This window comes from Monodon monoceros, unplaced genomic scaffold (genome assembly GCF_005190385.1).
Source record: "Monodon monoceros isolate NGI ecotype Baffin Bay Population unplaced genomic scaffold, NGI_Narwhal_1 Super_Scaffold_2, whole genome shotgun sequence".
Lineage (NCBI taxonomy): Eukaryota > Metazoa > Chordata > Mammalia > Artiodactyla > Monodontidae > Monodon > Monodon monoceros.
In genome coordinates, this window is record NW_021703776.1 from 49,368,920 (window position 1) to 49,384,549 (window position 15,630).

At 41.0% G+C, this 15,630-nt stretch overlaps 1 protein-coding gene across 4 annotated transcripts in view; it reads left to right on the plus strand.

Moving 5' to 3' along the window:
- CDK6 (cyclin dependent kinase 6) overlaps positions 1-15,630 on the plus strand; it is a 233,322-nt gene that overhangs the window by 204,733 nt on the left and 12,959 nt on the right. For all 4 annotated transcript variants that reach the window (XM_029232925.1, XM_029232924.1, XM_029232927.1 and 1 more), the window contains 2 exons: positions 8,893-8,943; positions 13,006-13,141. In XM_029232925.1, coding sequence (XP_029088758.1) covers positions 8,893-8,943; positions 13,006-13,141 — 187 coding nt within the window. The remainder of the gene's footprint in view (positions 1-8,892; positions 8,944-13,005; positions 13,142-15,630) is intronic.

Genomic DNA, 15,630 nt, shown 5'->3' on the forward strand with positions numbered 1-15,630 from the left:
CTTTTTATGACTGAATGATACTCCATGGTATGGCTATACCACGTTCTGTTTATCCCTTTATCAGCTGATGGACATTAGGGTTCATTCTACTTTTTGGTTATTATGAATATGAATATGCTATGTACATTCATGTACAAGTTTTTGTAAGGACATATGCTCTCAATACTCTTGGGTGTATGTCTAGGTGTACTTAACTACCTTTTTTTGCATATTTTTTATTTTATATGTTATTTTTATTTTAAAGGAACACATCCAAAACTAAATTAATTATTTTCCAATTTCCTCTTCCCTGTCCCCCACCACCGTCTCCCCACCTTTCTCATTCAGCCTGGCTTTACTAGTAATGCAAACTTCAAATCATGCTTCTCCTTCCAAGTCCTGTTCAGTCTTTCACCAAGTTCTGATCCCCTTCTGTTAAACATCTTTGCATCCCGGCCCATTTCCTTGTCCACCTAGTGCAGGTCCTTGTCATCTCATTCATGGCCTGGCCTTCCCATTGGCATCCCCAGCGCCATCTCCATCCCAGCCAACTGGCCCAGTGAACCTCTGTCATATTAATCTTTCTAAAACACTGCTTCTATTTGCTGCTCATTGGAGTCACACAGACCAGCTTAGCCTCTTACTGGTCTGTGTTTCCTCGAATCAGTTACTTTACTTCTCATTGATAAAAGGAGGTTAATCAGACCACCGCCCAACATTCTAGTAAAGATTAAATGATTGCCCTGGGCTTTCGGCTCCCACCAGTAAAATTAGAGAAACTTCTCTACTTCATGACCCTGCATTTGTATATCTTGTCTCCTGTGGAAGCAAGGATCATTATGGTAGGATGTAGTATAGGTATGTATATTTATTTATAAAGTTATAAATTTGTATTTTAATATAAATTTTTAATGAACTTATACTATTATATAAATAATTATTATTTTATGATAATATAAATTTATAAAATATATATTATAATTTAAATGTATATTTATTACATATTTTTAAAATTTAGTTATTTTATTTATTTACTTTGGGCTGTATTGGGTCTTCATTGCTGTGCGCAGACTTTTCTCTCGTTGCAGCGAGCGGGGGCTACTCTTCGTTGCAGTGCGCGGGCTTCTCATTGTGGTGGCTTCTCTTGTTGCGGAGCGTGGGCTCTAGGTGCACAGGCTTCAGTAGTTGTGGCACGTGGGCTCAGTAGTTGTGACTCGCAGGCTCTAGAGCACAGGCTCAGTAGTTGTGGTGCACAGGCTTAGCTGCTCCGCGGCATGTGGGATCTTCCCGGACCAGGGATCGAACATGTGTCCCCTGCATTGGTAGGTGGATTCTTAACCGCTGCACCACCAGGGAAGCCCTGTTTATTATATATTAAGACCATACATTATACAATCTAATTTATATTTAATATTTATTTGGGCGGGGGCGGGGGGGAGGGATAATCTCCTAGCACCTAATGCAACCCTTTGTGCTTAGTAGGTGATCACTCGATTAGTGTTTACAAAGTAAATCAATTAATTGATTTTCTGCTTAATCTGGTTATTTGAATAGGTGGTAATTGTAAGGTGATAAATTGACATTTTTAACTTAACAGATAACAACTTTGGAACTGAACATGGGTTACAAGGATTAAAAAGCAAACATTCCCCTGGGTAATATTTTTCGAGAGGTCATTTTATGAACATGGAAAATTCCTCTGCTAATCAAGAAAGATAGCAGCTAAAGCATAGCTGCAGTTCAAATGCAGGTTACAGAGGTGTTCTATAGGGTGATCCATGACTTCCTCATCTTTTTAGTACAATGAAAGTACTGTAACTAAACAAAATCTTTCATCTTCCATTATGCATGAATCATTACCTTTCTATAACAGGTATATCAGCATACACATCTCATCTGCTAGAAAACATACCCTACTTTTAATTGTTGTTTTGCACTGTCCATTGAGATTATGAATAGTATTTGTATGTTCTTTTAGTTGTTTGCTTTAAAAGGCATGAGTCCGAAACTTGGTCCCCTTTGTAATTTGACCCAAGCAAATTCACTTCACTGATAAGACAGTGGTGAGTGAGTTTTTTTGCTAAACCTACATTTAGAATTGCCAATTCAAAATGAATTAATGTTTATTGGAAATTTTGACATTCATTCTTTCTTTTCTTGATGATAAAGGTATAAGAATTCTAACAGGTGTAGAGAATATATATAGTGACGCCAGAGGAAGGACTATTAGGTTTAAGTTTGACTTGAGCACCCACCACACAGTGACAAATGTCCTCTTCCTTTCTTGTTCACCATGTAAAATATTTTACCTTATCATCTGTGTGTAATAGCAGCCAGTAACCAGAAATATCTACCATGTATAAGTGTGAGAAAGTGTGTATAATTAGCTGCTGCATATTATAGGTCTACTATAAACTGGACATTTTACAGAGGCGAAATGACTTTCTAAGGTCGTACAGGGAGAAGTGGCTGAGTAGGGGTTCGGTCACGCCCAGGACAGTCTATCACCAGAATCTATGCCCTCTCCCCAGTCGGCAGGTATCCTGAAAAATCAACATGTTGTGGGGCGGGGGAGGGGGAGAATGTTAAGGTTTAACCTCTCACAGATTTAATAAAGCCTTGGGGAAATCCTTGATTAAAACCCCAAGGTCTACACTTGTTTTGGCACAGCAGTGCCTAAGGTGAGGTGAGAAGAGAAATGACTCTGCTGTGATTTGAAATGAATGCAATTTGCCATTGTATTTTGCAGGAATCTCCCTTTGGTTAGGAAAAGGGAAAAAAAAACATGTATAAATGAAAATGTATGTGTTTCATAGAGTTTATTTTATCAGCATTAACTATTATCAAGTATAATGGTGAAGAAAGATGTTTGAGGAAAATACTTGGAAATAACCTAAAATCCTCTTTCGTAAAAACATAGCAATGTTCAGTTTCAGATATTGTCCCCCAAATATTGCTTACCTTGTCAAATAAGTTGCCTTCTAAGGGTAGCATGGCAAAGTCCTTCCAGTAGGCTCCTCTGGAGTTTATGTGGGAATTCATAATAGAAAGAGGCTCAGGGGCATGTGAGACAGAAGGAGGGTTTCTGCAAAAGAATGTAAAAGTCCCAGAGAGTGTGGAGAAAATCTTCTGAAGAATAACGACAATCATAAGCAAGGGGAAGAGAAAAGAAATGTAGGTATAAAATGGGAAATGGATTCATGATGCTTAGATTCAACAAAGGTCTTTAGCAATAATGTTTGTGCGCTGTTACCCAGCCACTTGGTTAAACTACTGAAAAGTATCTAAATGAAGTGATTAATTGTAGTTTTTGATGTAGTAAAATGCATAAAAGTTACTGACCTTCAGTAATGTTCTGTATAATAAAAGGATTTTTTAACGTGTTAATTCAGTAAAGCAATTGCAGTAATCATTTTGGGATGTTTTTGGTAGGAGTAATCTTTCCATTTTATTATTTAACCCCCCCAACCCAAAAATGTGTATATAAGAATTTTCTTAGAAATATAAAAACAGCCCTCAGATTTACTGTCTTCAATAGAATATCTCTGTTGTTAACTGTATTTTTAAATAATTAGTTTAAAAGAATTCCTGCATATGTCACCTGGGAGGCTTATGTCTAAAAACAGACAAGATAGGATAGCTTTGTGGATCTTCTCCCTGCAGTGACTTTTTCTAAAAATGCATGACGTTTTATCTTTGATGAGGCTCTGTCTCATGATATATACCAGAGCATTCCTCTTCCATCTTCCATCTCCATGCGGGGCCTCTGTACCTAACATCCTAGGATTACCAGGAGAGGTAGATTCTTAGGCAGTGGGAAGAAACAGAGTTTAAAGTTATTGTGAACCTCCTCAGGTTGTCTCTATCTGGCCATCTCTATCTCAATCTCAGTCTTTCAGTCTTTCTGTGTCTTTTATTCTCCACCATTTTGCTCCTTCAACCCTCTACTTCCTTCCAGCTCAGCTTTATGTCTTGGTAATAAAGAACCAGCCAAGTCGGACTCATACATGTGTGTGTTTTAGCCAAATCATCCCTCAATTATACGGTTATTCCAGGCAGTAGAATTAAACTCTCCCTCATCACTAAACCAAAGAATATAATCAAAGATTATGTTCATATTTGTCCACCTAAAATATGCCATAAATTATATGAATTGAAGCTTCTTTGGCTCAGCTAATATGAGGGAGGAAGAATATTCAAAATAACCTCAATGAAAATACCGGTCCTGTGTGTTTCTTCAGTTCATGGTGCACACATACCTGATACAGCCAAGACTTCTTACCAAAGAGCCTTATTTAAAGATAGAATAAGGTCCTTAGGGTGATCTTATTCTTACGTCTCCACACTCCACCATAGCACACCCAGGAGTTCATCATGATGAAAGGTTTCATCTCTCCTCTAAATCCATTGTACCTCTCCATGCTCCTTACGTTCATAGCACCCACTATCATAAAACCAGCTCATACAAACTATTCCAACTTTTCAGCTGAAAACTGAATAGATGGTTCTAAGAGTTTGATCAGATTCATGACCAACCTCTTGGTCAGCTGAGAGTACCAGTTCCAGTTAGGCCTATTGCCCTCTTCATGTGACCCATTTCTCTTGTCTTGTGACTATGTCTTTGCATCCAAAGATCCATTTTATAGGAGCTAATTGCATGCATTCAGGGTTCAGTAGCTCTTATAACTCAAGCCAACCCACATTTGCTGCAAAGACAAGTTAATAGACCCCAGAGTCACATACCAAGTCTTCCTAAGGTGGCAAAAGGCAATCTGAGCTCTACACCGAATTGCAGGCTCTGAGTTTCTAGTATCCCCTAGCAGGTTTTACTGAGTGTTCACAGAAGAGTGGTTATGATTCAGACCTTCTGCTTGCTGCCCTCATTAAAGGAAGCCAAACTGATGGGCCAGTCCTAACTCAGGGATGGCAGGCACATTTCATTTTGTGGGCCAAGTCCAACCAATAGAGATACGACTTCAGGCTCTTTCAGTATGGTAGACCACGTGACTTGAAAGTCCTCTGCTAAAACATGTAGCAAATGTAAGATAAAATAGAGCAAACTTAAATGCATAGCAGAACTAGCAAAAAAGTTAGAATATTGCCAAGGGACAAAAACAAGAAAAGAGCTCAAAACCAAAACAGTAGGGACATGAGCCACCGCTGCAGCTGAGCTTCAGGCTGGGGTCTCAGTGCCCACCCCAGGAAAGAGATGTTCTTACGCCTTTGCCTGGAGACATCCATTCAAGTTAGTCTGCTTTGTTTGTTTCCCGATAGCCATGCCAACATATTTATTTTAAACTGCTCCATAATCCTCACAAGTAATTTCACTCATGCTTCTGTGGATACCAGTCTTCTTCATGAAGGGTGAGGGGCTTGGCATGTTTACATGGCGACTTAACCAGCTCAGCAGATTAAACTGATGCTCTCTGTTCCCTCTGTGCTTACTGACCTGGCACACTCACCACTCCAGCCATTTGAGATACTTGCTTAGCAAGAAAGGGTCATTTGTGTTTGTTCCCAAACCTCATAATGCCGGCTATATTTAGTTTTATAATTTCATACTTTATTTTATTTTTAATTTTTTTAAATTGATTTTTGGCTGCGTTCGGTCTTCATTGCTGCGTGCAGGCTTTCTCTAGTTGTGGCGAGCGGGGGCTACTCTTCGTGGCGGTGCGCGGGCTTCTCATCGTGGTGGCTTCTCTTGTTGTGGAGCACGGGCTCTAGGTGCACGGGCTTCAGTAGTTGTGGCACGTGGGCTCAGTAGTTGCGGGCTGTAGAGCGCAGGCTCAGTAGTTGTGGTGCATGGGCTTAGTCGCTCCGCGGCGTGTGGGATCTTCCCAGACCAGGGATTGAACCCACGTCCCCTGCACTGGCAGGCGGATTCTTAACCACCGCACCGCCAGGGAAGTCCCAATAATTTCATACTTTAATATTAAGAAAAATAGATGAGTGTGAAGAGAAAGAGAACGGTTGATTCTTTGCAACCCGAGTTCTATGCTTTGGAAGGAATTTTAAAATGGTGCATCAATTAAGATGTGTGAGCTAAACAGCTATAAAAGATTGGGCTTGTAGGAAGATTTAAAGATCTGGAAGGGCCATCATCAGTTAGTTTGTGGAGAGACTAGAGAGTCTCAATCTGGTGAACTGCTTTGTTCCTTGTTAAAGTAGAGCAAGAGCTTAAAGACATTTAGACACTTGCAAAGCCATCTGAGTAAGAATCCCATAGGCACCCGCTTATGAGACACAGGTTCTCTACACAGCGCTCTTCACAGGGTCCCTGTGCTATTTCACCCCAGAGGCTCAGCTAAAGTGACTGTCTGTGATTGCAGAGAACATTAGTAACCTAAATAAAAGTATTACGACATAATAATGGAGCATACAGGCTTTGGGGCAAGGCAGACCTGGCTTGAATTTTAAGTCTGCAATTTGTTATGTGTCCTTAGGTAAGTCAGGAAGCTTCTCCAATCCTCAGTTTCCTCATCAGAAAATAGGGATGATAATAATACTACCTTGCTCCTGGAGTTTTTGTGATAATTAAATGATATAATGTTTGGGGAGCATGTGGCACTATGTCAGGTACAACACCAGTGCCCTATAAATAATAGCTGTTAAGATTCCATTGTTTAACTTTTCTAAAACTTTCACTTCTCACCTTGCTATCTTTCAGGACCTGTCTAGATGTCTTTTAGAATCCAACTCCATAATTCTTTATTAATTTGGCTGTGTTAGTGATGTCTGTATCCGTTTTCTAGGGTTTGCCATAACAAAATACCAAAGACTAAGTGGCTTAAACAACAGAAATTTGTTTTCCCACAGTTCTGGAGGCTGGAAGCCCAAGATCAAGGTGTCAGCTGGTTTGGTTTCTTCTGAGTTCTCTCTCCTTGGCTCACCTCCCTGCTGTGTCCTCACGTGATCATTTCTCTGTGTGCACGCATGCCTCTGGTTTGGATTGGATTAGGGCCCACCCTAATGGCCTCATTTGGACTTACCCATCACTTCAAAGGCCCTCATTCTGAGGCACTGGGGTTGGACTTCAATGTAAATTGGGGGCACGGGGCGGGGGGACACAATCCAACCATAACATTTACACGAGTAAATTATTTTCCACTTCATTTGAAAATAACCACCTTCAAGAATCATGGCCTGAATAGAAAGTGTATGGTTCAGTGTCTCCTAGCCACTGAAATGCCATGACTTTGTAGGAGTCTCCATATATAGCGTATATAGCAAGTTCGTTTGTTGTGTGTAAAAAATATTTAAGAGGTCTGGTTTAAGGCTTTATAAATTGAGATATAATATTTCTAAAACATGATCTCTGATAATAGGCTGCACATATTTTTTAAAACACATTATTCTTGAAAAATACTTTTTTTTTTTTTTTTTTTTGCAGTACGTGGGCCTCTCACTGCTGTGGCCTCTCCCGTTGTGGAGCACAGGCTCCGGACGCGCAGGCTCAGCGGCCATGGCTCACAGGCCTAGCCGCTCCGCGGCATGTGGGATCTTCCCAGACCGGGGCACGAACCCATGTCCCCTGCAACGGCAGGCGGACTCTCAACCACTGTGCCACCAGGGAAGCCCAAAAAATACTTTTTTATGTCATTTGTTGAGCAAGGAGTTAGGGAACATTTACATGTGTACCATGGGTATATATAAAATCAAATAAGATATGTATTAACTGAGCACCTGTTCAGGTAAAGCACTAAGCCAAAGGTTAGGGGCAAACCTAGAACACTTCCTGCTCTCTACTTAAGAAAATGCCAGAAATGTCACCAAGTGAGTTCATTTAATTGTCAGTTAAATGCTCAGTACAGATAATGAGTCTTGTGTGTTCACAATTGCCTCTGAAGCCCAGAGTTAGGATTTTGAACTTGTGATGTTTAGCTACCATAATATTGGGAGAAGGGGGAGTGGTATAATCAGAAAAACAGACCCATAGGTAGCTCACTGCAGCATTCAGGACAAGTGGAAGGAGAGAGAACTGTGAGGAAGTACTGCGATAGCAGAGTGATATTAAGAAAGGGTGCTCTGTCAGAAAACAAACTTATGGTTACCAAAGGGGAAAGAGAGGGGGGGGGTAAATGAGGAGTATGAGATTAACAGATACAAACTACAATACATAAAATAGATAAGCAACAAGACCTACTGTGTAGCACAGGGAACTATATTCAATATCTTCTAATAACCTATAATGGAAAAGAATCTAAATATATGTGTATATATATACATATATATGTGTATATATAGTTGAATCACTTTGCTGTATACTTGAAACTAATACAATATTGTAAGTCAACTATATTTCAATTAAAAAAAGGAAGGGTGCTCTGAGAAGGATCTGACCAAGAATAATATCAAAGAATTCCACAGGGCTTCCCTGGTGACACAGTGATTGAGAGTCCGCCTGCTGATGCAGGGGACACGGGTTCGTGCCCCGGTCCGGGAAGATCCCACATGCCGCAGAGCGGCTGGTCCCGTGAGCTATGGCCGCTGAGCCTGCGCGTCCGGAGCCTGTGCTCCGCAACGGGAGAGGCCACAGCACTGAGAGGCCCGCGTACAGCAAAAAAAAAGAATTCTACATACCTCTGGTTTGAGCCTATGATAGCGATGTGTTCCAGCCTACCACAAAGTTAAGTAGAACTTTGAAGCCAGGGCCTGTATATGATGGTGGCAGTGTTGTTACAATGACTGAGAATAGGTTACCCAGGATTATCAAGTATGGGAGTCAGGCACCGCCAGATATTCATAAGAGATCTTACTGTAAGGGGAATGCAAGAAAAACCTTCATTTACCAAAGGTTACTTCTTCCCCACACAAAGAATATTTTGATTCCTGTTAAATAATGATCAAGACAAGTATGATTGAAATGTAACCAGAGAAAAACTCCTTGTTTAATATGTATCTTGTTTCTTTCAGGCCGCTTTTTCGTGGAAGTTCAGATGTCGATCAGCTAGGAAAAATCTTGGAGTAAGTATTAACTGTAATTTTACATCTGTGTCTGTAACATTAAAACATTACAGTGACCTTCCTCTGACGTTTATGTAATATGTTTATCTCTTGTCTTTCCCAAGCTGCTGCTGCTGCAGACAATGTTACTGTTTGTGTGGTGAGTGGGGACATGGTAGACGTCTGCTGTTTTGTGCAGAGCCCATCATGCCTTGTGGCCTGATTGCTCTGCTCTGGAAGCTTTTATGTTGCTCGTGTGGATCTTTTGACAGCTGCCCTTTCTCTGCTTGGCTGAGCTCCAGTTCTTTAAGTTCAGCTGTGTTGTCTGCTTGGGGTCATTTCAGATGCTTCCACTCAGAGGTGGGGCGCTCAATGACCAGGTAACCCATCCTTACCCACTGGGCTTCCTGTCCCCATTGAGTATCCTGTAGTCATCCAGGTTGGTTTTACATTGTTTTGTTTTGTCTTCCTGGACAAAGGACGGTATGCTACAAATCCATTTTTCTTTGGAACACTGAAAAAGGAGATAAGGATCCTAGGTTTCAATCCTACGCCTGTGGCTAAATAACTGCAGTCTTGAAAAAGTCATTTAAAACACTGGGTAGAAGACTTACACAGTGCCTGGTACATAGTAAATGCTTTTGAAAAAATGTTAGCTATTATTATAATTCATCATTAATTGTTTAACCTTTTTGTTCCTTAACTTCTTCGCCTGAGAAATGAAACTTTAAGGCTTTCTTGTGCTCGAATTCTTTGGTTCCAGTTGTCTGTGACATAGCTCCTTGATGATTTTCAGAGTTCCATTAGCGTACATGTTTGTGCATGTGAGAGTATGGACGCTTTCATGTGTCTAGAATGGGAAGAAGAGGCTTTTCTTCTCACAGAGCATGCAGTACAGCAACCTTCTGGGATCTATGTTGTTGCCAAGCCCCATCAGGATTCGGGTGGAGTAGGAAGAAAGTGGGAGTTCTAGAACCAAAAATAGCCCTGATCATTGCTCTGTACCATTTTATAGGCATCCTAGTAATTTTTATGATATTTGCAGCCTGTAAAACTGATGAAAGGTCCCCCTAAAGAAAAGCATTATATTTTAACACTATTTTCTCATGTTTAACTGCTTGAAACAGTCGGAATAAACCCGGAACCTGAGTTTGTTCTTTCAGTGACTGGAAGCAGCTCCAATAGGCTTCTGTTAGTGCCAGAGTCACTGCTGAGTCAGAACCCAGTGGCTTTAAGGCCTGAAAAACATTTGCTAGTTTTATTGTCTGGGGGCTTCCTGGGTCCAGGGCAGCTGCCACGACGGCTGCTCCTGCCACTGCTACTGTCCGCTCTGTAAGATGGATGAACTCAGGACCAAACTTGCACATTACTCTCTGCTTCTGGGTGTCACGTTCTTTGATCATTCAATGATGAACTCCCATCTGTTCTTCCCTATCCCTGTTGAATGTATTTTGTGTGCATGTGATTGTGAAGAGGGAACTGTGAAAGTCAGGCATACCAGTGACTCTCTTGTTAAAAGTAAGAACAGTCTTGACTGAAACCAGCTTGCCAGACACTGACGTCCTTCACCTGCTTTTCCTTACTGACTCCACCTGGGCGTTCTGTCTACCTCTAACACCGACGTCTTCAATCATGTTAACACTGCTGGTGCCCCTTAGTACGTGAAGCCAGTGGGACGGACCAGAAGGAACCTTTGACGAACACGTTTGACTTGCTTCCAAGGGAAAGCCATTTCCACTTTTGGCAAAGGCCTAAGATCCCAGGTTGCCAGCAGAAAAGAAGCCATAAAGTTTGATATGTTTTGTGCCTTTAGATTTTACTTCTTGGTTTCTGGCATTGTTTCATTGAAATTATATTGTTTCCTCTGAATGTATTCATTGCTTTGGCAGAGAGAAGAGGGACAATGCTGCACCCTAGTGTCACTTCTCAAGTACTTGAAAAATGATTTCTGTCTCAGCCACCACTGCCATTTATAGGTTTTTGTGCTTTGTCAGTGTTTCCAGTACAAATGTCAACTTTTTAAGGCTTATATTCGGCTTTGTCCAAATATTGAAATTTGATGCAAGCCCTTTTTAATGGACCTATCAGAATTTCACAACACTCATATATAGGCCATAAATGTTCACACTGGATATTAAACTGAATATTTTTTAAAAGAAAGCCATATTCACATTCTCTTAAGGGGAAAACTGTTCCTGTGTTTTGGAAGATTTATACTTTCAAAGAACAGTAAGTACTTTGAAAGTGAAACTGAATGCTTTTAGCCTGTGACATTTTAGAGCATTTTTAAGAGCAGAGTCATAGTTAAATGGAAACAAAATACTGGATTTGGAATACGTTTGCTCCAGGCTCTGGGCTGAACTATGTGTGAAGTTGGCAGTTCATTTTATTCCTCATCCTCAGTTTCCCCATCTATATAATGGAAATAATAATACCTGACCTACATGTCTCAGGAGGTGGTAGATTTAAGAACACTTTTATAAGTTATTTATATAAACAGGTATGTATATATGTATACATCACACATATACATACAGGGACACTGTTTTTCTGAGAGCTTTTGGCATTCAGCTGCCCACATTGCCAGATTTAGCTCAATATAAATATATTCAAAACTGCAAATAAAAAAGATTTTAAACTTGTACTAAGAGTTGTTATAATCGATTTCTAGGTGACTGGTGATAATATGCAAAAATATTGATATAAAAATGGCTAAAAGGCCAAAAATGACTGAAAGACAATTTTTTAAAGTTATTTAGTAAGCATTCTTCTGTTCTTCTCTGCCTGTCCCATTCTATCCAAACACACACATTTTTTTAAAAATAATAAATGGTAATGTTTTTGTTTTCCTCTTTTTATTCTTATTCTAGATCTTGCTGTTAAACAAATTAGTATGTTGCTCAAGTTGTCATTTCCATTCATCTGTTCTGTAAACATGTCCATGAGTCTGTTTTTATCTACCTCAATAACCTGGCTCTCCCCACATGTCTGACAGAGGTAGGATTACTATGTCTTTCCCCAGACACCCAGTGATAGGTGTCTGCTCTTCCCAGGTGAGGTCTGTTACCTGGGCTCTGTTGAGGTGAGGGAAGGGGGGGAACAAAGCCCTACAGAGATCTTGTGACATTTACCACCACGTGTTCCTGCACCCTGGAGGACTTGTTCAGGAGGACATCCCTGGGTCTTAGTCCCAGCGAGTGCAGGCCAAGAAGACGACAGTGCAGGCCAGCACCTTTTCTAACTGTAGTCAAAAGAGTTTGCTCAGTATTCGAATAGCCATATAGTCTGTCCACTAAACAGCCTGTGCTGTTTTTGTATCACTTGATGCTCTCTCTACCTTTCTGATCCCAGGATGGTTTTCAGGGGGAACATAAATGATACTGTTCTTATTAATTGTTTGCTCACTTTGTAATAGCATAAAATAGTTATATAAAATATGTAAATTAAATTATGTAAGTTAAATTTGATATTAAATTATAAAATGGTATTGCATAATATAGGACTACCATACCTTTTAGCCTCATTTTTTTGGTCTGGTTCTGATTTATGTAATTACTGTGTGAGGAATTATTCTTCAACCAAAAATGCAACCAAATTTATGTGTAAACAAATCATGTTAGATGAGTATCATAAAGGCATGTCAGTACAGGAGTGTTCGATCAGAGCACGAAAAGCACTCCTGGGCATAAAGGAAAATATGATATGCCCATGCAGGTGTCCTTTGAATATATAGGTCCTGCTCTGTCAGTATTTCAGGGCTTATTGGTAATACAGTAGTTTCCAGTTCTGCATGATCTCTTACATTTTGTGTCTTCCGCCAAAGTAATCTCTTATCTCTTCCCAGTGGTTTTTACAGTTCTCCTGTGAGATTACCCTACTGCAGCACCTGATCACCCTGCCATGATCACCGTATTGCAGTAGGACAGAGAGAAAAGGGAGTCCTGCCGGTCATACAAGTGATGAACTCCTGAGGCTCTGTGTCCCCCATGCCTGCCCCTTAGGCTTTACCTTCTTCTAGAATTGGTGGAAAAATCGCTTCAGCACAGCAGCTAATGCTTACATTCACCTGTGGTTCTTTTGTAGTGTAATTGGACTCCCAGGAGAAGAGGACTGGCCTAGAGATGTTGCCCTCCCCAGGCAGGCTTTTCACTCAAAATCTCCTCAACCAATTGAGAAGTTTGTAACAGATATTGATGAACAAGGCAAAGACCTACTTCTGGTAAGTTCACATGATGCAGAGTTGGTCTGCACTGTGCTCGTGAGAGACTTGCCCTGTCCACACTGGGCACTGGGCACAGTGTCAGTTCATCGTCATGTGCCACAACCACACGGGGCAGAGGCCACAGTCTCTCTGCAGCTTTCATTTCCAGCCCTAGAGCAGCTAGTGGCTTTTGATTCTGCAGTGTCTTCAGGTCCTATAGAAAGAGAAAGAGGGACTTCCCTGGTGGTGCAGTGGTTAAGAATCCGCCTGCCAATGCAGGGGATATGGGTTTGAGCCCTGGTCCGGGAGGATCCCACAGGCCGCAGAGCAACGAAGCCTGTGCACCACAACTACTGAAGCCTGCGCTCTAGAGCTTGTGAGCCACAACTACTGAGCCCGTGTGTTGCAACTACTGATGCCCGCACTCCTAGAGCCCGTGCTCCACAAAAGAAGCCACTGCAATGAGAAGCCCGTGCACCGCAACAAAGAGTAGCCTGCACTCGCCACAACCAGAGAAAGCCCACATGCAGCAACGAAGACCCAACGCGGCCAAAAAATAAATAAATAAATACTGTGTATCAATAAATGCAGCCAAAATTTGGAAAAAAAAAAAAAATGAAAGAGTCTGATCCACACCCCTTCAGTCTGCCATCTTCGAATGTTCTTTTGAATGCAGCCTTAGAATCCTCTGGGTTCGTCTAAACACATGCTTCTTTAGAAGTAAATATTATGTTTCCTTGTTTACACTTTCATGCTACTTTAAGCAGCTTGTTTGGCATTTTAATGTGTCTTTTCTTAAACAGGCACATTTTTAGGAAGATGTTTTTCCAAAGGAACTGGATAGCAATACTCCTTTTAGTTATTGATTTATTTAATAAGTATTGAACGTGCCCTGACATATAAAATACCTCACTGAAAATAAAGACTTCTGTGCCCTGTTTGAGACTCAAACTCATAATACTTGGCTTTGTACATAATTCTTTGTATTTGGAGACCAAACAGTAGGTAGAAGAAAGTACCTATGGGGCTACTCTTGGTGTTTGGAACCCAATGAGTAGTAATGAGTATCCTTTACCAGCTGAATTAACAACCTTTGATATCTAGCCAAGAAAGTGCTCCTAGACTCAGAAGCTTACTCCCATTCTGAATTTTAGATATAGACCTAAGAGTCTATAGGTCCTAGTAGACATGTTATGTATGCTTCAGCTCTGTGTGGACACAGCCATCGATTGGCATGTTTGCAGAGCCAAGGATTTTCCCAGTGAAAGCCCTAACTCCATCTTCAGCTGATGGTGGCTCACTTTCTGATGCTTAGGCAAAAGTTCCCTCCACTGCCAAATTATAGACAAGGACAGCTCTATTCCTCCCCACTGTTGATTTGTAAGATACTCACTAGTGTGGCCTGGAAATGGAAAGCCATCCAGAGTGTAAATGCTCTGCCTCCGTCCTGTGCATCACATGCTCTTAGCAACTCTGCTTTTCTCTGCCCTTTTCTCCACCTCATTGCTCCTTTTCAGTCCTACTTTCTGCTCCCCTAACTTTAGCTGGTTCCTTGACTATCAGAACTTCAACTAATTCACAGATCCTTTCAGCTCTAATCCCACTGCTAGCATTTGCCCTGTCACTGTTTCCTGTATCAGATTCCTACAAGGAGGAACCTGGCTGCCATACCTCACCTTTTTTGCCAAACCGTGATAAGTGTTGCTACCTACGGCCAGGCTGCACTCCTGGCCCAATCGGGTATGCCAGGAGACAGTGAGGACCGCGTGTTATAAAATATAGCCACCATAGGATTTCCTTTTCAGCAGGAACTTTGAATGAAATGTTCCTCTTAGTAGAGGATTCTGGACAGAACGTGACAGTGATGAACAACTTTGGTAGTGAAGTAGCCCAGTCCTTCGGCTAACAGAAAATCCAAAGACAACCCAAAAGATCTCCTGGCTCCAACATTATTAGGAATCACCAAGAAGAACTTAAAATGTAAAGATAACAGACCATGCCATGTGTTCATTCAGGGTCCCCCACTAGAGATGGTGGCTTCCAAAGTCAGACCACACACTAGTGCTAATCTAAAGAAGTAGCAGGAGACAAAAAAGAAAAAGGAGCAAAGAAACCTACTAAAGAGAGAAGAAAGTAGGTAGACAAGGAATGGCAGCAGAGATTAGAAAAAGGAGAGGAATAAAAAGCAGAGCCAGTAACATCATGACCAGGTAAAACTTAAGCATGGAGCATAATATCCACAGGCATGCAGGGAAAGGACAGTCCAAGACCTTAAACCTCAGCAGTCTCTGAAAGCTCTCACTGTTTTATCCTAGAGGGACACAAGCTAGAACTCTAAAGCAGAGAAGGCAGGCCATTTGGTACAAGAGAGGCAGCTGAGATCCCAAAAGTAACTGTTGCCGCTATTGAAAATTTTTTACTAAAGGAAGAAAAATAAAGAGTATTTTAGAAAGTTGTTTTATTTAAGAAACAATTAACATTTAAAAGTTTAGCACTTTAAGAGTTAT